The sequence below is a fragment of the Macrosteles quadrilineatus genome, unplaced genomic scaffold (assembly GCF_028750875.1).
Source record: "Macrosteles quadrilineatus isolate MER2022 unplaced genomic scaffold, UCM_ALF_1.0 Scaffold_1__1_contigs__length_201487025, whole genome shotgun sequence".
NCBI classification, from domain to species: Eukaryota; Metazoa; Arthropoda; class Insecta; order Hemiptera; family Cicadellidae; genus Macrosteles; species Macrosteles quadrilineatus.
Window position 1 is genome coordinate 181,278,395 of NW_026542594.1, and position 23,807 is coordinate 181,302,201.

Consider the following 23,807-nt stretch of genomic DNA (forward strand, 5'->3'; position numbering starts at 1 on the left):
AATGGATGAAGATTGTTGCGACGTCGGCCGTCTGACAGACAGCGCTACACCACAGACAATATCATACTGTAATGGTTTCTTCCATTGTCTGTGGCTACACACTCACAGACCAGAAAAAAATAGAGTTGGGGGTAAGGCCGTCTGTGGTCTGAACTGAAGGTTCAACCATCAGACACACAGACTGTCTGGTCCGAGAAAATCGGTCTGCACTCTGCAGACAACCTCACACACAATAAAGTGCCAGACGCCAGACCAGAACGTCTGGTCTGGTAGTGTGTGGGGGGCTTTAAGACAAAAACAGTTCAATATAATTAAAAAATAAAATGACTTTATTACTTCATAACATACACTTCATACTTTAATACTTTCTTATTAAATGGCGACCATACAAAGTAGGTATTTTAAACCAAGTATGAATGGAAATGAGTGTAGGATGAGTGGCGCGATCTTGAAGTCTTGTTAGTGACTAAGGCCGACATTCTTTAGACACGCAGCTGTTAATTAATAGCTCATACAGCTAATGGCAACTAAATGACCTACAGTACAGTTTATAGTGGATTTCGAACCACATTTTTGCCTTGGTATATGCAAATTGGTCTAATTATCAGGATAGTACTGCGGATAGTTGTTGGCGTTTTAGGTGTTAGGCGGATAGGTGTTCTTGTTGCGCTTGGCTCACTGATCCCTAGAAAAGTTTTACCTACTTTGTCACCCAACTCTGAAAATATTGTTCTCTCTCTTCAATATGGTGCACATAAACCTTTAATACTTGGTGCCTGTTATATACCCCCTCAGTAGCCGTTTCATGTATATGCTGACTTGTGCAGCGGTGTTGATGAGCTTCTCTCCCAAGCCTCGGGGTCCTCTTCCATACTGCTTCTGGGTGACTTTAATCTGCCGAGTACGAATTGGTCCTGTGACCAGCCTACTCCCAAGTGCAAGCCATCTGGTCTGGTCATTGATATGATGAACTTGTATCAACTTCAACAAATTAACACTGTTACCAATGTCCGAGGTGTTACACTTGATTTAATAATTTCTTCTTCATATTATTCCGTGAGGAATGCCCTGGATCTCCTTCTGCCTGCTGAGGATCATCATCCCGCTCTTGCCCTGGAGGTTTGTGTGCCCCATAACACCACTCATGAAGAACCACTCTTTGTTAGAGACTTTAATAGGATCGACTGCTCGAGGGTTTTTACGCATCTCAGTCAATTACTTGGTACGGTGTACTATATACCCGAGGACGTCAATGAACACTTCGACCAGTTCCTGCATTTGGTGCGTCACGTTGTTCTGGAGAATACTCCCCTCAAGAAAACCAATTCAACTCACTTTCCACCCTGGTTTACCCCTGAGTTGAGGCGACTGGTCATCAAGAAGAAAATACTCCATTCCCAATACAAGTCCACTCTTCGCACCTCGGATTATGTCAAGTTCTCTATGGCTCGTTCCCAGTGTAAGATTCTTACAAAACAATGTTATGATAACTATATCAATCATGTGAACTCAGCCATCACCTCAAACCCAAAATCTTTCTGGGGTTTTATTAAGAGCATGACGTCATCCTTCGCCAATGAACCATCACTTACATACAGTGGTTATTCATCACAGTCACCTTCCGAAATATGTAACTTGTTTGCTGAATTCTTCACATCAGTCTACAAGCTTCCTTCCTCTTCGACTTCTCGTTATAACTTCGGAAATCAAATGAACCTGTCCTCAATCGTGCTTGAATCATCAGATGTTGAGAAGAAGCTTTCTGAACTCAACCAATTCAAGGGAACTGGCCCTGATGACATACCTGCATCTGTCTTGAAACACTGCTCAAACTTACTTGCCCCTCAACTTACTGTACTTTTCAACAAGAGTCTTCAAGCCGGGATTTTTCCTGATGCACTCAAAGAAGGCTACGTCGTGCCAATTCATAAATCTTCATCCAAGGGAGAAGTCACAAATTATCGGCCAATTGTTATTCAACCTGCTCTGGGCAAAGTTTGAGTGCCTTCTCATCGACAAACTTATGTTCCACTTACAAGCTCTGATTATCCCTGAACAGCATGGATTTATAGCGGGAAGATCGTCTCTCACCAATCTAGCTCTTCTCCAACATTTAGTCACCTCTGCCTTAGCTTCAGGTAGCCAGGTTGATTGTATATACTTAGACTTCTCAAAGGCATTTGATACTGTCAGTCATGAACATCTTATTGCAAAGTTGGAGGGGTATGGGATCTGCGGCAGTCTACTCAGTTGGTTCAGCTCCTATTTGAGTGGCAGATCCCTCAAAGTTAAATTCAAGTATGCATTGTCCGATCCTTTTGTTGCTCTCTCTGGAGTGCCACAGGGCTCTCATCTTGGACCGCTTCTATTCTCCCTGTTCGTCAATGATGTTGTGGATGTACTTGACTGCAACTGTCTCCTGTTCGCAGACGACTTGAAGATTTTTAGAACTGTTCGCTCTAGTGAGGACTGCCTTCGACTTCAGCAATGTCTTCGGCGTGTTGAAGATTGGTGCACCGATAACTGCATGAGGCTCAACGTTAAAAAGTGTGTGGTGGTTACATATAGTAGAGCTAGAAGGCCTGTGGATTATAATTACTGCCTAAGCAACCTGCCCCTCGCTAGAAGTGACAACATTCGAGATCTGGGTGTTGTACTGTCTGCGGATCTGAGTTTCTCACGCCATATTGAGGAAATTTATTCTAAGGCCACCAGGATATTGGGACTCATCATGAGATCCTCTAGATGTGGTCTGAGTATAGAGGCGCTTCGCACACTGTACATTTCTTTGGTGAGGTCAAGACTTGAATATTGTAGCTCTATATGGTCACCCCACCAACAGTGCTACATTGATCGTCTGGAGAGTGTCCAGTGCCGATTTCTACGTCTTATTGGGTGTAGGATGGGTTACATGTACCGGGATGTACCTACCCAGGACATCAGAAGGTTTCTTGGACTTGATACCCTGGCCAAGAGGAGGGAAATCAGTGATGCCATGTTCCTGTTCAAGATACTAAATGGACGAATCAACTGTCCTGATCTGCTTGCGCTGATTGACCTGCATGTTTCCCCACCTAGATCCACTCGTTCCAATGTGCTGTTTGCTCGCCAACACTGCTCCACGAACTATGAACTTTATAGCCCTCTGCCTAGACTGCATCGACTCGGCAATCGGCTCTGTCATTATGTGGACTTCTTTGACTGCTGTCCACGGGTTGTCAAGAGGATTGCGTCTTCGGTTCTTGAGGAACAGTAATCTCGTTCTGCTGTGATTTAATTGTACAGGTCTTGTTTAATAATTTAATTCTCTGTCAATGCTTCCTTATCAATGCTCCCTAGTCATTATTGCCGTCTGTCACTAGTTTATTGATATTGCTTGTACTATTGATGTAGTTTTATCTCTCTTGTTATCTAGTTGCATGTTTTCTTGTAGTATTTTATCGACTGTTATTGTTTCCAAATTTCTATTTATTGTTATGCTTGCTATTCAACTAGTTTTTCTTTTCTATTAGCATGTGATGTTAGTACTGAATTGATGTATGTATTATCTTTCTGTTATCTAGTCGCATGTTTCTTGCAGTATTTATCGATTGTTATTGTTACCTAATTCTATCCTTTGTTATGCTTGCTATTCAACCAGTTTTTCTTTTTCTATTAGCATGTGATGTTAGTATTGAATTTATGTATGTATTATCTTTCTGTTATCTAGTCCCAGATAGCACGTAAGCTTGATTCAAGCCTTGAATTACGATTGCTTTTACTTGAAATTACAGCTTTGAATTGTCACTTTAGATTCAAACTCGAGTCAAATGTCAACTTTGTGTAACACACTTGAATTACGCTTACAGTGGATTGAATTAACAGCTTTGAAATGTCACATTAGATTCAAACTGGATTCGAGTATACACAACACACTAACCATTACGCTTGCACTTGCTTGTATTAACAGCTTTGAAATATCACATTGGATTAAAATCCGAATCGAGTGAAGTATTACCCACAATGCACTTCCATTAGGCTTACGTTGGTTTGAAATTACAGCTTTTAAGTATCACGTTGGATTCGAATTGGAGTCGAGTGTGTTACCCATAATTCCGAGCGGGAACGACGCTAACGGTGGGACCGACACTTGAAGACGCCATCGGCCATATTGCTTTGTTTTGTTTATTGTGTATTTGTGAGTGATTCATTCTCAATCTCTCTCATTGAGTTGAGAATATCGATATTCTGGTGCTGAGTTGTTCAAAGTTATTATATTATATTGTTTAAGCTGATTTGTTATTAAGTTTCATCTAGGCCTATTTCTTCTTATCCATCAAGGTAAGTTCTTATTAGCACAAACTAAGTAAACTCAAGGATTGTGACTAACAAAATCAAATCGTCTTAAGTTAATTACAAGAATAGCCTAGGAAGAAATTAAGTAAACTCAAAATCAGTGAAAATTTTGAAAGAGCCAAGTAAGTTATAGCCTAAAGCCAGCCACTTTTGAGTTGGTAAGCCTACGTGCAATGAGTAGCCTAGCCTAAAAAATAAATGTTGTCAACTTATCGGCCTAACTTTGAGTTGTTTGTATGCATAAAAACATATTTTTTTTACCAGCTTGGATATCAAGCTCTCCATGTAAGATACTTAGGTATTGTGGTACTGGTATGGTCTAACTTAGGCCTAGGCATTGTCTTCGCTGTTCATAGTATAGACTATGGTAGGTTATAGCCTAGATTAGCCATAATGGGCCTAAGTTACGTTGTAGTCTATTCTATAAAGCTCGGTTTTTCTAGGCGGGGAGAAAGTACCGTGGAGAGTGAACTCCTCTTGTCTTAAATAGTTTAATGTTACCGGTACTGTTTTCCTAGGAAGCAGAGCGGAATGCCATGTTAATCGATTTTCCGCTCTCCGCGCTCCTCTTCCGCGTCTAGGAAAACCCGGCTTTAGACTTAACTTAATGCCATATTTTATACCATGATATTTTAATGTGTAGGTAACTTATAACTTAGGGCTAGGGACTTAAAGCTAAGTTACTTCAGTAGCCTACTCGATAAGTATTTAAGCAGCTACTTTGTTAGTGACACTGTCAGATAAATAGCAGTAACCTACGTTTAATCGCAGTAAGAGTCTGGTAAGCTTTCAGGCGATTAGTTTCTGATATAGGTAGGCTACAAAATTTCTTCTCCATTAAACTAAAAATTGGCATTAAGTTAGGTTAACTTACTTTGATTTAGTCCACTTAACTTAAGGCCTATTTTGCTTGGAGGGACTGTAGCGATAGTCGCACAGCGATTATCGCTCAGTTACTATCGCTGTTACGGCGACCGTTTTGCTTAGAGCGATTGATTTACGGTCGTCGTACGATTTTTCATCAGCACTCACAATGGTGAGGTCATGAGTGCGTGTTGTAACTTTTTAAACTATCTCCTCAGGGAGGAGTTAGAAGACGAGGCTCTACTTGACCCTAGGGGAAGTATCAATAGACGATCGATAGAAAATACGTGGTGATAGGATAGGAGTGAGTGATAGGGTTTGGAACGGATGCGTATCACTAGATGTCATTATTTAGGATATAAATAGAAAACTGTAGGCTAGTTTAAGCTACTTATTAAAATCAAAATTAAGAAAAATGCAAAGGAACCTAAACCTAAATAAATAAGTAGGCTAGGTTATTTATTTAGGTTTAAGTTTTTTTGCATATTTCTTAATCTTAATCCTTTAGCCTATAGCAAAATAGGCTAGTATAATTAAATAACTTCTTGATCAGCATTTTACGTGTTATTAAATTTACGGAAAGTAAATAAAAGAAACGTCTTATAACACTTAAAACATATATTTACGCTTATACTGTTCCTCACAAGACGGTAAATATACAAAACAGATGGTAAGTGGTGATCGATTTCGATTGGACACTCCAATCGAAATCGATCACCACTTACCATCTGTTTTGTATATTTACCGTATTGTGAGTAACAGTATAAGCGTAAATATATGTTTTAAGTGTTATAAGACGTTTCTTTTATTTACTTTCCGCTAGTATAATATAATCTTACTAATATTATAAATGTGAAAGTTTGTGTGTTTGCTTGTTTGTTTGAAGTTCAATCACGCATTAAGTAACTACTGGTCGGATCGAGCTGAAATTCGGTATGATGATAGCTTTCGTTCCCAATTAACATATAGACATATTCTTATCTCAAAGACCCATTAGGCTCCGCCCCAGTGGCTTTGGAGATTTCCATGTTAACCTTATCAGTATTCAAATTTAAAATGAATAAAATAATTTTACCAGCGGTTTCAACTACACGAGTTGGTTCTATGATATTCAATAGTACTAAAAAGTTATAGTGTTTACTAATAGGGTGCAGAACTAAAATTTTTTTCATATATGACAACAGCTTATTTGACCCAAGCAGCAACAAAAAGCTATGATACACAATGGGAACTGACAAAAAATAGGACTGTTTACAGTTATGCTTAAGTTTTTTATTTATAAATAATTTGTGATTGTGCGAATATTTGGTAACTTATTCGTCTCTATTGTTTAGGTAAAGTGGTAGCACATTATTATGGCTATAGTAGATGTGTAAATTACCGTAAAGTTAAAAGAACCAAATTTACTCAAACTGTGTCCTCCCCCATTGCAAACACAAAGCACGAGTATAACTGCAATAAGCATTTTATACTTATACGCCAACCCCGTACGAAGGACGGGTACTCTGCTAGTATACAATACATATAAAAATAAATTTGATTAAAATGTTTTTCGTGGACCCCACATTCCCCACAAAAAAATGCTTGCGGACAACACCTTGAGAAACTCTGACCTAAGTTAAACTTAATAATTTACATTGAATGAAACATTTTAATCTGAGTCAAAGATTTAAAGTTATAACTTTACTTAAGTATTTTATGGGAAAATAACATAATCCTAACTTAACTTAAGTTAATATTTTAAGGTTACCTAAGTTTAATTATCGAATAAAAGTTGCATCTGATGATATAAAATAGGCCTTTTGTAGGTTTGTTGCAGAACTGTACCTGGGTGTTTTAACATAAATAATATAAATATTTTATAACTTAAATAACTTAGGTCTATGCTTAAGTTTCACAGGTTATGTAATAAAGATCTTCTAAATAAAGTTATACACATCGGCCTACAGCTGGATTTTTTTTAACCAGAAGCGGTTAAGATAGGCACTGTAGGGGTGGCACAATTTTTATTTCACCTGCGGAATTTTAATACGGACAAAATGAGAGTAAAAAAATAAAAAAATGTATAATTTGTGTAATATAAAAATTAAACTGTCATAACCTAACCTTACTAACCAAACTTGCTGATAATCGCTACTGATAATCGCTACTGAATAATTTACTACCTTTAGTCCATCAGTGACGTTGAATATTAGGATCGGTCTATTTTGATCGCCCTACCGGCGCAAGTACCGATCAGTAGTGAACTTGTTAAACAATTGATTTATTAAAATATTAAGGATACCTAATATGAAAGTAAAATCTTGAACTTCAGAAATTAAACTTAACCCCATGTTTGAAATGGGAAGACAAACTTTAGGTCTTAGGGGTTAAATGTAGGCTACTATTCTGTATTAAGTTCATTTTAAGTATTTTTTTTTTTTTTTTTTAGCTGCTGCACAGAAAATGTTGGGCATAAGTGAAGTCACGGAAGCCAAAGTTACAAGCGTTTTTGCTAAGTGGCTTCAACAAGCCAAAACCAGATGTGAAAGAAGGTAAGGATAAAAAATTGTCACTAACTAACTATTCAACTCACCATTAATAGAATTCCATTGGTAGCCTAATAATACTGTACAGTGGACTCAATTATACAGGGAAGGAGACACTTGAAACTGACGTGCCCAACAACATACTTACAACTGCATACTTGTTACATGATTAAAGTCTAATGCAAAATATATTTAAGCCAATAATGTTAATTCTGTAAAAATAGCCAAACTATAGACACTTTGGGATAATTACTGTAAACAAAACACAAGATGCCAAGACTTTATACCTTTTAAATATTTTAATCTTAAGACATGTGATGAAGAGTCTCAAATCTATCCTACAAGACAAGTTGTTTCAGCACTTCCTGCCGATCCAGGGTGGTTAAACCGTACTGATAAAAATTGTCTGGTTTAAGAATTATATCTGCTGAGTGCAGTCTGGTTACTAAGTGTTCGGGTAAAAAGGAGTCTACTGCATAATGGTTTTTCATAAAAATGTTTTTTATTGTTTATCATTATGATTACTCAAGTAGGCCTACTGTATAAGCTAAAAAATACCCCCGCCGCAGCAAACCTGCCGACTAAGTGAATTTCCATTTGCCTGAATTGATTTTAAATTAAATGTATTTAATTAACATTAGCTTTAATGAGTACATAGGCTTGCTGCTACAAGGAGGGTAAAAAAGTGTGTTTTTTAGTAAAATATTAATTACTTAGTATCAAATAAATAAATTTACCAAGTTTGGTCAAAAACAAGCAAACTACGACATTTTACAATATTCTCCATAAGAATAACATGGGAATTTTAAAATATATATTTTTTTTCTCCGTAACCAATAATTGTACAAAAACACTTTGATATACTAAATCATTTGTTTTTTTAAGCTCTTTAAAAAGGTTTGGAGAGGGAAATTTGTGATTAAAGGGTCAAAAATTAGAAAAACCCATTTTTACCCCATAAAACCCCGTTCCCATGGTCCGATCATGCTGGTTCGCAAACTTATTCAAGTTTATCCCGCCTTACACCTTCAAACCAAATTTCATCAAAATCGGACAAACTTTTGGTGATTGGTTTGAACACCAAAAAATTGCTTGAAGCTGTTAGTTGTTGGTGATGACAGTTAGTGCAAATGTAAAATTTTAGTGCATCTAATTCATGTTGGAATTGATTAGCTAACTGCCTATCATTATCAGCTTCTTCTACCACTGCTTCATCTGGTTCTTCTTGTTCACGACGCCACTCTCTTACAATATTTGCGTTATTGGTGCGTCGACCAATATTACGACGTGGCCTTTGAGGCATGCTCAAAACAAATATAGCAAAACTGTTACTTCCATTGATAAACTGTTACATTCCAACTTTAACCTAGGATGAAAGTAAACATTGAAATGTAAACAAAACAGTTACAAACAATTAACATATGTTTATCTTAATTAAATGAAACGAGATAAACCCATATGTCATAGACCCAATATAATTTTTCTTTCAACTTATATTAAAATAACAAGCGAAATTGCGTGACGCATAAAATAAAATCCAGAAGGAAATTTGCAAATATTTTTTACCTAAACATTGTGCTCAGTATTCTTTAGCTGTTGGCCAAATTTCATATCAATTGTTCAAGCCATTACATTCTGATGCTCTTACAAAGAAGTTTCAAAGTGAGGGAAAGTGAGCTTTGCTCAACTAGTTTTATACTTAAACCGTAAAATATAAAATCCCGCAGATTTACCTAATTATTTTATCGAAGTGATAATGCCGCAACGCCTAGGTTTTGCCTGAAGTAATGTGAAAACAATCCTGGGCTTGTGTTTAGCATTTTTTGACAATAAAAATGTAATTGTGTTTTATACATATTAATAATTAATACTAATATTATTGGGAAGATCATATATTGTATTTGTATATCATTGTAGGAATAAATTAATTTTCACTAAACAGGCCTACACTGGTTGTGAGTTAAACTGTGTTAGTTTAAAATGTTGCTTACTTGCCTATTTTTTTTATACCAGATACAAAATTAATCATTTTGGTTGATTATCCTTAAATTTAATATTGATTCTATTTGTTTTGACTTTTTTCAGAGGGAAAAAAACCTGCCACTGTGGACAGTGGGGAAGAAGTTCCACTCAATGGGGATGAAGATCTTGTTGAATAGATAACTTACTCTGTATTATTTAAGTAATCGTAAAAAGAGGAATTTTTGAGGGAACTGTTTGTTGAAAGTTAAAGATACGATCGAGGCATTTTCAAATGTGAATGTGTTATGTAAATCTTCAATATAAATCTATTTAGACAAATTATCTCTTGTGTTTTATTTTTAATTTCAAAGAATTCTGAATTCTACGTACTGAATAGTAATAATATGTAAAATTGTAGGGTTGAAAACTATAATAACTCATGTTTTCCTGCTCTTTTATGAAAACAAGTTTTTAGATGGTATCTCGCTTTTTTATTTAGAGAAGTGTCTTAGCATGTAACAACTAGAGGCATTGAAGTTATTAGATTATGTTGTGATTGTGAAAAATTATCTGAAATATTGGAAGATTATATTGTGCTATGCATCTCAACCTAAAAAATGTGAAATTTTTATTACATGTAAGACTGTGAATCCTGGTAAAAGCATATGAATTACATTTTCAGAAATAAAAAAAAGAGCTTGTAAGTGGCTAAAAAAGAATTATTTCTTGTATTCTTCAATTAATATTCAAATAAGATGTTTCAATTTTTATTCAAATTAGATATTTCAAGTTTTATTAAAATTGGATCTTTTAAGTTTTATTCAAACTGGAAGAGCGGGAACTTCGACGCATGATTTTAACTTGAATCAAGTTTACAAACCCGATCCTTCAAGTTTGCAGTTTTGACAAACCAAACTTATTTCAAGCTTGAATCAAGTATTTTTTTAATTTATATTTAGATTTGATAGTTCAAGTGTTATTCAAATTAGATGTTTCAATTTTTATTTAAATTAGAAATTTCAAGTTTTATTCAAATTAGATGTTTCAAGTTTTATTCAAACTGGAAGAGCGGGAACTTCGACGCATGATATTAACTTGAATCAAGTTTACGGGCCCGTCCGAGCAAACTTGTTTCAAGTTTGCAGATTTGACAAATCAAACTTGTTTCAAGCTTTAATCAAGTATTTTTTGCTATCTGGGGTCGCATGTTTTCTTGTAGTATTTATCGATTGTTATTGTTACCTAATTCTATCCATTGTTATGCTTGCTATTCAACCAGTTTTTTTTCCATTAGCATGTGATGTTAGTCCCTATCTGCCTTTCAATAAATCCTGCAAAATAACAAAAAAAAGTAAAAGAGCATGAGAAAAGGCAGAAGGGAAGAAAATTTAATTAGGATCTTTCAATATTGTATCTGATCAGCATGTCAACCCTGTTATGTCAACCCTGTAAAAATGGTGTTATACCGTAAACAAATAAATAAATAAATAGATAGTCGTAGTACTCACTCGTCCGGACGTTAATCCACACCACCCAGGGAGTATCACATCCACAGTGCATGCCTATAAATATCCACAATTCGTGACCTCCTGGTAGTTGGATTACAGGATGACGCCACCCGTTCCAGTCTCAATTGTAATCTCTACAATCATGAACTAGACACGAAAAACGAGCTTCAAAATATACAAGGGATGAGAAGTCTACTTGTGTTGGTTAGTCTACGGCATAGTCCTAATAGTGGATTGTTGCGCACACGGCTAGCTACGTTTTAGCACAGACAAGGGAAACAAACTTTTATTTCCTTAGTCAATGGTTTTAGCAAGTCAAAGGTTTTAGATAGTTTTAGCAAAAAATTACTAAGCGTACAGAGTTCATAATTTGAGATAGTATACTACTCACCACATGCTCAGATGGATTTTATGCGTCTTTGAATATTTTGTTTTAAACTTTATCTCTACGTTCCTTTCCTTTATTCTCTCAATCTCGTGTTCTTTTCCTTTTCTTTCTTAGCCCATGCCCCGCCATTCATTTTCATTGGTTAATCTGGCATCTGGCGAAGAAACTGTGAAAACTGAAAGCGAAAACTGAAACTGAAACTGTGAAGTGAAGGAAGGAACAAGGAACGACGAGCCGTCGAGCAAGAATCGGGGTCGAAACGAAATCGTATTTGGAGGGCTTGAAACAATCTACAATTTTGTGATTTTGTGACACATTACAGTAAAGTTAGTATTTTTCCTTGTGTATTACTATTTTAGTTGAGTATTTATTAAGCTTATTGTGTGAATCATTACAGTTTTTCCATGGTATATGGATAAATGCGTTGACAAGACCTCGTTGTCAGTTAGTTGCTGATTGTGGTGTTTCTACCTGTCCTGAGATTAAGTTAGAGCTTGAATTAGGCATTCCTTTCGAACAGTTTGCATTAGCACTAAATGAAATTCATGTGATTACGTAAAATAAGTGTCAGACCACGTATCAGTGATACCGATATTAAAATTGTTAATGGCTTTGACCTTCGTGTTCCTAGGTTCAGTTCTGACTCAGTCCCTTGTAGGCCTACAATGATGCTTAGGCGCGGATACCCTTTCATAAGACGAAAGCTAGCATAGGCTAGGTCTAGGGATTATCCTTATACCAAAAAGGCTAGGCTGCACTTTACTTTAGGTCCTACACGCATTCAAATGAAAATATCGATTATTCGATTGTTTCATTCGATATATCGTTTGGTTAGTTAGGTTAGGTTAACCTTACCTAACTATCGATTGTTTTAGGCCTATTCGATATATTGTTTGGTTAGTTAGGTTAGGTTAACCTTACCTAACTAACCAAACGATATATTGAATAAAACAATTGATTAATCGATATATCGATTGATATTTTCTTTCGAATGAGTGTATGACCTAAAGTAAAGTGCAACCATAGGGGCTGCACTTTACTTTAGGTCTATGCCTGTCTATTAACTTTGGTTTCATATGTAGCTTTGTCAGTTGTAGGCCTAGGCGTAAAACATAAATTTGTTAGTTACCTATTCGGCCACCTAATCTAGCCTAGGCCTATCAGTTTTTCCAACACCATCAATCTAACTTACAACTGCTGTACACTGGGCAGTCTTATCATAAGTTAGGTCTATAAAGCTTTCTATATTAGTCAAATTTATGTAGGCTAACTTAAGTTAGGTTCATGTACAAAAAGTGGAAAAATAACTGGTAGGCTACTCTGGTATTATCCGGAGACCACCCTTCTTACAATGTTTTGTGGCGCTTAGGCCTATGTCAGGTTGGGTTATTTCATAACTTATAGTGTCTGTAGAACTTTCCTTGTATCGTTATGAATCTATTGATACTGGATGAGTCACAGTTTTGCCTAGGCCAAATACCCTCCAAGTAGGCAAAGGTCAGGTTGTTGACCAGAGCTCGTTAATCACACAGTGTCCTGAATGATGACTCATCTGGCAGGCCTATCGTTCGATTCATAATGAAACAAGGGAAGTCCTACAAACATATTTATGATACCAACCTATCATAACCGCCCCAGCAAGCTTTAACTTATAACTTACCTACTTGGCGGAGTACCTTACATATGGAAGGTGGCGGTGGTGACGCATTCAACTCAATCCTCGCCGTCATTGCTGCCTTCTGGGAGGCAGAGCTCTTAAGGCCGCTAAATTAATTGTAAACATGTCACATACTTACATTTGGACAGTAACTTAAGTCAACTAAAGTACAGTACCGGTAAGCTTAAATGTTCTTTCCAATTAACTTCTAGGGAAAAAAACAGATTATTCAAGAACATTTTATAACTGACCAAATATAAAAGCTAGGTACATAGGATAATGCAGCATACATACTGCATACACAGTGATGCAGAAAAGTAAAGACCAGTTTTTCTAACTATCTTGACGTCACCAATCATCATATCCACAGACCAAGCAACACAGTCGTGCGTCAGACATCTCTGTAGACCACTGCAGGGAATTCAGTGGCTTCAAATAGACCGTTACAAAGATATAAACATAATAACATTAGAACCCCGACGCAAATATGCGACGGCAGCCTATGGGTAGAAACCGGCCGTCGCATATGTGTGTCGCTGGTCCATGTGAATGACAAATTTTGTACTATTGCAGTAGCGAACGTGTTAAGATCGATAACTCATTTACTTAGCTAGATCAATAATAAAATAGGTACATGCATTAGCCAAGTCCAATTTACTAAAACAAACTTAACTAACTTGTAAAATATACATTAAAATTCATATGGGCTATCCGTCAGCGAGAAATGCGAGACACTGTATCACTGTAGTAGCGTTACCCGTGAGAAATTACCTCTCAGAGTGCCTTTTGAAGGTCTGCTGTGGATTTGATTTGAAGAGGGAGAGCATTAAACAGTTTGAGACATTGTAAGTTAGATCAGTGATTTGGAATTAAAAGGCTCGCAACACGGCATTTAAACCCAAGCGTAAGGCGTACAAACAAGAGTAGTAGGCCACTATGTGTAGCCATTACAGGCTATAGGCATGTTGCTTCGTATATATTACAATTCGTCACACAACGGATCTCGTGGCCACATGTAGTTGCCTTCTGAACACTAAGGGTAATCAAGTTTTTCATTATAATTAATTAATTACGGTACACATTAAAAAGCGTTTAATTTGAAACAATTTAAATACACAAATGCCAATCAATTACTACAGAAAGACTGAGAGAAGGTGTGGATGGGTGGCTGGGGTGTGTTAGATAAATGACAAGATATAAACAAAGGTCAGACATTCTGCGAACGAGTAGTATTGTAAACACTCAGCCACAGGCTTTTAATCTGAAACATGGCTTATTGATCAGCTGTTTTGGCCGACGTTATTGACCGAATCCTTTTGAACTTTTTTATCATTAAGCCTACACTAATAATAAAGTTGCTGCACCATTCTTTTGCCTTAGGGACATAGTTGAAAATTGTTTCCGAATCCCTTTGTAAAAATATGTGTTTTATTACTCTTAAAACAGTAGCCTATCTATCTATTTGAGATAAACACTATTAGTTATTACATGTTTAAACCGGAAATGCCGAAATTCCTAGAAAGGGACGGTTAAACCGTACTAGTCTCAAAGTAAGGTCGGTTAAAACAAGCTCTTATAATTTACGATCAAAGGCGGATAATCTGATTATCAGTTAATACGTGGTCGGTTAAGAGGGGGTCTACTGTAGATCTATTCTCATTTTAGCCTAGGCCTAATTGTAGCCTAGGTTGTAGTAAGGAAGTGTTAACCTACTAGAAGATTATGTTTAAAAGTAGGCTATCTCAGAGGTTTAATCCCTAGAAGAGCTAAAGTATGTGTCACGGTCATAACTTTTTTGTCCCATTTCCAAACCATTAGTGTTGCGATTACTATAATTTGGTAGTGCGTAGTTAAAACAGCTTTAACTTAAATAGAAAAGTACCTACTTAACAAATTTTAATATTTTTTTTATACAATCCCTACAGTGTAAATTACTTTATGTTGGTTTTAATAAGGAATTGTGAATAGCTGTAGCCTACCGTCAATAATAGCATAGACTAGGCAACACAAGTAGACTCCTCATCCCATTGTAAATTTTGAAGCTTGTTTTTCGTGTCTAGTTCATGTACGTCCACACTGATTGCTGGGGTAGACAACATTTTGTTTCTGTTATTTTAGGGTTATTTTCATGAATTGTGCTTTACTATTTGGTTATATTACTAGGAGACTAGTTATTGCTTATAATTTACATCGTTTCATTTGGTTAAATGAGGTTTTAAATTACTGAAATAACAAGAAACAAATTGTAAACAAAACATAACCTCTACAGTTGGACGTACAGAACTAACAATAAAATTGGCTTCAGCTGTTCCATAGGGATGACAAATCTACTAGTATGATTTCTCTATGATAATAGGTAGACCTAAATGAAACTTATTTCTTATTGACTTGTTGTAGTTGGTGCTTTTGCCCGTTGGGATAATCTATTGGAATGTCTGGGATTGCTATTGCTCGTTTAGCTGAAGAACGTAAAGGTTGGAGGAAGGATCATCCTTTTGTGAGTATACATTAAACATTTATAAGTTTTTATAAAATGGTATTAAGATTACTTAAATTTTTTTCCACTTCAAAATCTTGCAACTTAGCCTAATAATTAATAATAATAACTAAACTACAATAATTAGTCAACTAAATTAGGCTAATTATTTTCAGCTAGTTCAAAACCAGTATTTAGCTCTCTGTTTAAATGCACCTGCACTTAAAATGTCATTGATGGCATGAGAACATGTTCCTTATACAGTACTTGAAATAATTTATCTCTAGAATTTCCTGTACCGATTCTCATTGTATGGAGCAACAACTGATTGCCAAGCTTCGCTGGTAGTCAGTCTATGATGCGCTTTCGTGATCAATACACGACTCGTGAGTAATATTTTCTGCTATCAGTGACGTAGCCAGGATTTCAAAATAGGGGGGTGGGGTCTAGGGGGTATTTCAAATGGAGGTCTGGGAATTTTTTTTTTTTTAATATAGGCCCTAAAAAGGTTTTTTTAGCTCTCTTGGCATTGAAAATAATCAATCCCAACGTCAATACATTATGATTATATAATTTTACATTTAGTTTAACAAAAAAATATTATATTTAAGACCGGAATGGGGGGAGGGTCTGGACCCCCTCCCCTGGCTACGTCACTGCTATGTCTGATTCTTCAGGCAGTCATGACTTACCTTCTTTTGGCGACGCATGTGTCCAATGTTGTTTTTATGTTTTGGTCAATTAATGTTTAATGCTGGGTATACGTGTGTTGTTTGTGAACTTTTAACCTCATGACAACCATTCTATTCTATGGATGGAATAAATCAATGCAGCATTGACTTGAAGATGTGTTTATAAACACGAAACAGCTGTAGTCAACCAACTTCAATCTAGATGGTTTGGCCTACAGGTAATTTAAACCTTTTGTTGTAAAAATCAGTGATCCAGAGGCTATACCATAAAAATTACCTCTGATTAATAAACTTACATTTTTTTAAATGCTAAGCATAGTTTTCTTCTGTTTGTTTTTAGGGCTTTGTTGCTCGGCCAGGAAAAGCTCAAGATGGTGGTCTTAATCTAATGAACTGGGAATGTGCAATCCCAGGCAAAAAAGGAGTAAGTTTATTTTGCATTTATATGTCTTCATAATAACTTATTATTTTAGTACAGTGGGTCCCCAATAATTTTAACTCAAACTCAAATCTATATATTTTTGACATTTTACAAACTGCATAAATTTAGACCCTAAAATGCTTATAATGCAAATCCTAGAAACATTATAATTGTCCTTAGGGTGAAACTCTGATACATAGCTCACTTGTGTGAAGTATCGTCTTCATTGCCGTGGGCCATATTTAGAGCGGTAACAAAGTAATTTCTAGTTTTTTGTAGTGATGAGAAATTAAAAAGACTTACTCACTATAAAATAGCTATTTGTGTATTAAGAGTGCATAGTACGTCATTGCCGCTCGATAACTGTAATTGGCCGCACAAAGCTTAAAAACTGAGTGTGGCCATACATTTCAAGAGCGGCAATAACTTGTGCTCGTAATACACACAAGAGTTTCCCTACCATAAAAATTTACTTATAACACACAGATTAACTTTTTGGCTGTAGGCCTGTATAAAATTTCATTTAGGTTGTGTTTGTTTTCCCAAGTTACGTAATTTGCTTTTTTTTTGTGTTTATAAATGCCAACAGTGAAAGCAGCTGATTTAGCGAGCGAGAAATGGGGCGGAAATAAGATAATTTACGCATTGTTTATAGGTGTGGCAATGTGATCATTTCCTTGAGTGGCAGGAAAAGTTTTTTAACAGTTATTGACTGAGATGTGAACCATTTAACTGGGGTCAGCTGGTAAATGTTTTAAGTAGCCCTACTCAATTTTACTCATCAGTAGGCTATTATTTTGTTGTTTCATTAAATTTGCGAGTCAAATTGTGTTATAGAGGCTATAAAATAGACTGGCTGTGTTACTACCCGTAAAGGAACACTCGTTAAAGTAATTCCTTCGTTGAGAGTGTTACTTACCTATAGGCATACATGTACAAAATATAAAAGTTTATTTTTAAAGGTTTTATATTTTGGACAGGGTGTTCAATTTTGATGGTGACTTTTACAGACACCATGGGAAGGCGGCTCGTACAAACTGAGGATGATCTTCAAGGATGATTACCCGTCCAGTCCGCCCAAGTGTAAATTTGAACCTCCACTCTTCCATCCCAATGTGTACCCCTCAGGTAAAGTCCATCTCTCGTACATGTTTTGATTAGGACTGACTTAAGAGTCCTTGGAGCCTAGACGTTATAACTCATAAAAAAATTACAAAAGTAGGAAGAACATTTCTAATCCCACACTGAACTAGATATTTTAACTAGGCCTACACTACAGTAGGCTACTTTACTTGAAATGGGGACCATGAAAGTACAGTAGGTAATTTAAGCCAAGTATGAATGGAGATGGTAAATAACTCTTCAGCGGCTGTTTGAAATCAACAAAATTAGTGATACTCTTATGGCGGGCAAATCAAAGATAGCCGTTAGCCTCATTTACTCCCTTGGAAACAATTACAAAACTACAACTAAAAATTATGATCCCACATTGCCCTAGATATTTAAATTTCTATCACTTTTGGTATTTGAAAAAAAATATTTTTGGATGATAAAAATCCCTTTGAACAATAATCCAAGATGGCCACTAGTCTCCAAGGACTTTTAAGAAAGTCTCAGTTTGACAACAACACACTTGAGGTTGTCAGAAATACAGTTTGAAATATTAAAAAATGAATAGGCTACAGACTTAGTACACCAACTAACTCTCTGAGTCAGATAGTCAGAGAATAATGCAAATGCGGCATTGTTTTCTGTGAAGCCCTGTTTCCTTTTAACATTTTGTCTTGTCCCAACAATGTTGGGAGCTAAAGGACTGTTCACACCGGCGTAGCCAGACGTATTAATACTTTTTCGAAATACGTAGCTGACGTAGCTCTTAATGTAATTTATAGAGAGTGTTCACACCGGCGTATTAATACGTGAGCTACGGAATCTACGGCGCTGCCGCTACGCCGGCTAGCTACGCGTAGCTTGTGTCGCCGCATGCGCACTAGCACACCGGGCTGTCACCGCCACCCTCCTACACCTAAGTGGTAAATGTTGGACTATAACACAAAAGTTCACTATAATTTAAAAAATCATTAAATCGCGTTAATCTATCACATTCAAATTAGACTATAACATAACAATCTTAAGACAACTGTATATGATCAAAATATAATAATACTTCATCATACGAGTACCTAGTGTCCACTAAATTTTTTTGTTTATGCTTGCAAATCTCGTTATCAAAAACAATGTCTCTCTCTTAATATGGTTTATTGTGGTTCATATAGTGGGCTGACATTTATGAAACATTAATGAATTATTTCTAGACATAGGCCTACTACGTGTTTTTACTTACACCATAGACTATTTTATTATGTAATCCTTATGGATGAGCAAAATTATTGCATGTTTTCTGGTATTTTTTTTTTTTTTATAATATAGCGCAAATCTTATAGTCTACTAAACCTATACGGCCTAAAAATGAGAGTAAAATATTTTTGTCAACATTAACACATTAATCAACAGACTTTTCAGGGTACTATAAAAGCTGCAATTGAACCGTGGCAATCTTAACTGAAATTCATGAAACACTAATAAAAATAAACAATAAATAAACAAATATAAAATATTATAATAATACTAGCTGACCCGGCGAACTTCGTATCGCCTAAGTTATAAGTTTCCCCTAAGACAGACCGATGGAAAGAAAGTACCGTTACGTTTAATTTTCAAGATGATCTCGTTCTAATGGCTCAATCACGTCCTGGTTGAAGTTCGTTCGCTACGCTCACTCACCTTTGGGTTGGAGCTTGTTCGCTACGCTCACTCACCTTTAGGTTGGAGCTCGTTCGCTGCGCTCACTTGCCTTCAGGTTAGCTCGTTCGCTACGCTAACTCGCCTCCAGGTTGAAGTTCGTTCGCTACGCTCACTCACCTTTGGGTTGGAGCTCGTTCGCTACGCTCACTCACCTTTAGGTTGGAGCTCGTTCGCTGCGCTCACTTGCCTTCAGGTTAGCTCGTTCGCTACGCTAACTCGCCTCCAGGTTGAAGTTCGTTCGCTACGCTCACTCACCTTTTGGTTGCAAATTAGCTGTTGTCATAAATGTAAAAGAAATAATAGTGCTGCACCCTGTTGGTAATCCTTGTAACTTTAATGCTATTGAACATCATAGAACAGAACCAACTTGTTTAATTGAAACAGCTGTTAAGATTCATTAATTCCATTTCTCATAAGGTTAACATGGGAAACTCCAGAGCCACTGGGGCGGAGCCCTTTTAAGAATTTCGAAACGGGAAATAGTTTACGTCCGATTCGCATACCTACAGAATTTACACACCAAATTTCATAACGATCGGTGAAGTCGTTCCGGAGGAGTTTGCAGACAAACACTGTGACACGAGAATTTTATATATTAGATAAACAAACGACAGCCGGCTCACCGGCCTACGCAGCCGTCAGACGTAGCTGCGGTGTGAACAGTGCACTGGCGACGTATTAATACACCGAATACGTCTGCAGACGTCTAGCTACGCCGGTGTGAACAGGCCTTAAGCATAAGTTGATTTGAGCACAGCTCGCAACAATGCTGGTGCGCTGTTTCTATTCCAAGCAGTTCCCACAGCATCAGCCAACCTCTCCTCACTGCGAGCATCGTCTTTGCCCTCTACACTACATCTACATCAGTGCACCCTACATCATAGAGAGTAAAGAGGCCACCACTGCTGCTTTTGTTCTAATAGCTGGTGCATATCACCAATTTGAAAATGTAAAAATGTGAAAGAATGTCTTGATAATAAATTTTTATTTTTTTCTTTCTTCCAGTTGAGGCAATTCCCAAGCTGTAAATAAGACATGAGAATGAAATAATATATAAATACAATCTTTTTCATATTTTATCATCAAGTAATATTATAAACACAGATAGAAGTTAAAACAAACAAAAATTCGGTAATAATGAATTTTGGCCCGAGACCCAAGAGCTAAAATTATCGGCCCGACCCGACCTGAACCAAAAAAGTTTGACCCACAGACCCCTACTACAAACACACTACCAACCTACACTATTACAATTCTTTCTGCTAGAAATGGAGAAAAATAGACACCAGTGACCGGTGACCAGTCTGCCAGGGCCTTTTATAGTAGTAGTAGTAGTGTTCTTTTGCCAGATGAAAAATCAACAAACTTTCAACAATTTTACATTATTTACCTAAATGATTTAAACGTTAACAATAATTTAACAAATAATTTAAAACTACAATATTTAACAATATTACTTTATTCTCACCACTTTAAATGCTCAAATACCCTTTTCAATCAAACTTTTTCACTATCCAAGACACCTGCTCTCCCATTAGTTTGGTTTTGAGATGTATTCAAAATCCTTTCTAAGAGGAACAAAACAAGTCTCCACTCATTTGCACAGGGCTAGTTTAAATCTGAAATTTCAACATCCAGAAGATTATTGATTATTTACATTGTTTTTAGGCACTGTCTGCTTATCGTTGCTTGATGAAGAGAAGGACTGGCGGCCAGCCATCACCATCAAACAGATCCTTCTTGGTATTCAGGACCTCCTCAATGAGCCTAACATTAAGGATCCCGCCCAGGCCGAGGCTTACACCATTTACTGGTAGGTCGAGTGTCAAGCAGTTTTAGTAGGTTTCTGGTCTTTACCTCAAGTCAGTAGTTACTTTGGAACATTGGCAGGGAAGTCCCATGTGGTTTGAAACCAAGTGATTGTGTGGTGCAGCTTTCCTTTCGCTTTGCCGGATATGTTCATCAACAGTTGTTAGATAATTTGGAACACTTTTACTTGATTTATTGTGTTAAAAAATATGGATACCTCCTCTTAAGGGTTACGCTAGGGAAATTAAACTCTCCTAACTAGAGATGGTCGCATCCAGGAATTTCAAATCTCGAGTCCTAAAAATAATTACAAATGGGCTTATGGTGATTAAAAAAGTAAGCATGGAATAGGAACTATTTAAAAATAAATATTACACTAACCATGAATGACTACTATTTGCAATAAAAACTTAGGCCTAGTAATTACTTTTGACACACGACAAAAATAACAGACAACTAATCGGTTACATCTTTCAACCTATTAACCTAAATTGAACGGTTGGTCTGTATACTTTATTTGATCGGCAAATGTTCATTATTGGTTATTTATTGTTGTAGGTAGACTTGTTAATTTTAAATTAGTTGATCGATAGTATACTCTGTTTCTTAAAATGTCATAAAATGGCAATGTCACGGTACTGTATATTACAACGTCAATTACCTCTCTGGTTAGTCAATGTCACAGTAAGTGTATATTACGACATCAATAACCTTTATGGTTAATAAGCAATGCCACAGTATATGCCTTAGGCTATACATTAATTGTATTCTTAACAAAAAATTATTCTTGAAATTTGTTAATTGAATCTCAAATCCGAATCTTTTCTTTGGATTCGAGATTCGGATTCAACACATCCCTCAAATGTTTGAAATGCAAGGCCCCATCGAGTGACACCTTATAATGGTCTTGGTCTTTAAAAAAAATCTGGGCAAAAACCTTGGGTCTACTTCATATGGTCTTCAGGAATCGACTGTGTTATAGACATAAACTTAAAACTTGGTACTGACTACTACTGTTGTTTATTTTTTAGTAGTGCCTGCTCTTAATGGCTTTCTGTAATAAGGCTAAAACGTCAAAACTGCTAGTGCTAAGTTTATGTCTACTTTAAGAAAGTTTGTTTTGTAGTAAACAAATATTCTGTTTCCAGCCAAAACCGTCTTGAGTACGAGAAGCGAGTGAGGGCCCAAGCAAGAGCAATGGCTCCTCAGGAATAGTAAATAACCACTGCCTGCATCAGCAAGCAGTCTGGAACCTGGTGTCATCGACATAAACTCTTTATTGTGTGGTTAAGTGTCTTCTGTTGACAAAGTAAAGTCTTCTGATTATAAATAAATTTTACGTAAGGTTTGTATTTTAGTCCGAAGCTTTATTTATTTGAATTGGGTCGACCCTTACCTATCGGAAATCGTAAATGTTTTTATCGTGACTAAGTAAATATATCATGTCTTTGTAAATTAAAGATGGTCTAGTGTAATTTAATTTTAAGTTTTCTATAAGTACAATAATAAAGCATCAAATTCTTTTTTTTTATGTGTGTTTTTCACTGGCCTGTTCTTGTAATTTATTTATAACGTTAAAGGAACACAAATCTTAAAAACTACAATCCTGGTACCTGTCAACCACATACTAAAAAGGCTTTTGATAAGGAATTTCTCTCTGAAGTATTTGTTTTTTTAACCCTCTCCTAAAAGCACAAACCTAATAACACTTGTACATAGTAACAAATTAAAAATTAAAAATGTGTCAACTGTTACATTTGCATTTAGTGAGTGTTTTTCATATGCTCTGTACTTCCTCAGCTAATTAACCTATTAGCATACTCTACTAGCATTTAATAAACACTCCCTTGCATTGGTTAAGTCTATGCAAGATAAAATACCGGCATTAGTTAATAATATTAGAGAGCAGGAGTTCTATGGCTGAAATATAATTGATTTTAAGTTGCATTTAGAAAAAAGCACCTCACAAAATATAGACATGTGGTTGTCTCACTCACTCTACACCTTAGACTTGTCTCTTGAGTAGTCCAGTTTGCGGTCACAATATTTTTTTGGATTCGATGTTTTTATCCTTTCAGTAAATACAAAAATGCAATTTAAGTTTTCATCAAAAGTAATAGAATTCAATTATGGAAAACATGGATATTTTAATACTTGGCCAAAAACGATGACCATTGGCCAACTATCGATGCTCATTCCTACTAGACATTGGCCGTAATTTTTACAAGGGATGAAGTACATTTGAACTAGGGGATTGTGCAATCGTACAAGGCTTGAGCGATCGCAAGCTGATTCCCCTAGAACAAAATTGCAGCATTTCGATTTTCTAGCAGAATTACCGTGTCAGTTCCATTGATGAATA

The 23,807-nt window shown here is 36.3% G+C and overlaps 1 protein-coding gene and 1 long non-coding RNA gene across 3 annotated transcripts; both read left to right on the forward strand.

Moving 5' to 3' along the window:
* The first annotated feature begins 4,248 nt into the window (after positions 1–4,248).
* Positions 4,249–10,030, forward strand: LOC128983531 (uncharacterized). Of its 2 annotated transcripts, none has more exons than XR_008489860.1 (3): positions 4,249–4,320; positions 7,631–7,733; positions 9,813–10,030. It is a non-coding gene; the product is annotated as an uncharacterized LOC128983531 (long non-coding RNA). The 2 variants fall into 2 exon arrangements; XR_008489861.1 differs by lacking the exon at positions 4,249–4,320 and adding an exon at positions 4,341–4,457.
* A 1,720-nt stretch (positions 10,031–11,750) lies between these two features.
* Positions 11,751–22,976, forward strand: LOC128983296 (SUMO-conjugating enzyme UBC9-B). The gene is made up of 6 exons (XM_054402542.1): positions 11,751–11,911; positions 15,640–15,739; positions 16,751–16,834; positions 17,842–17,959; positions 21,305–21,449; positions 22,594–22,976. The coding sequence occupies exons 2-6, from the start codon at positions 15,674–15,676 to the stop codon at positions 22,658–22,660; spliced, it is 480 nt and encodes a 159-aa protein (XP_054258517.1). The 5' UTR covers positions 11,751–11,911; positions 15,640–15,673; the 3' UTR covers positions 22,661–22,976.
* Positions 22,977–23,807: the final 831 nt, after the last annotated feature.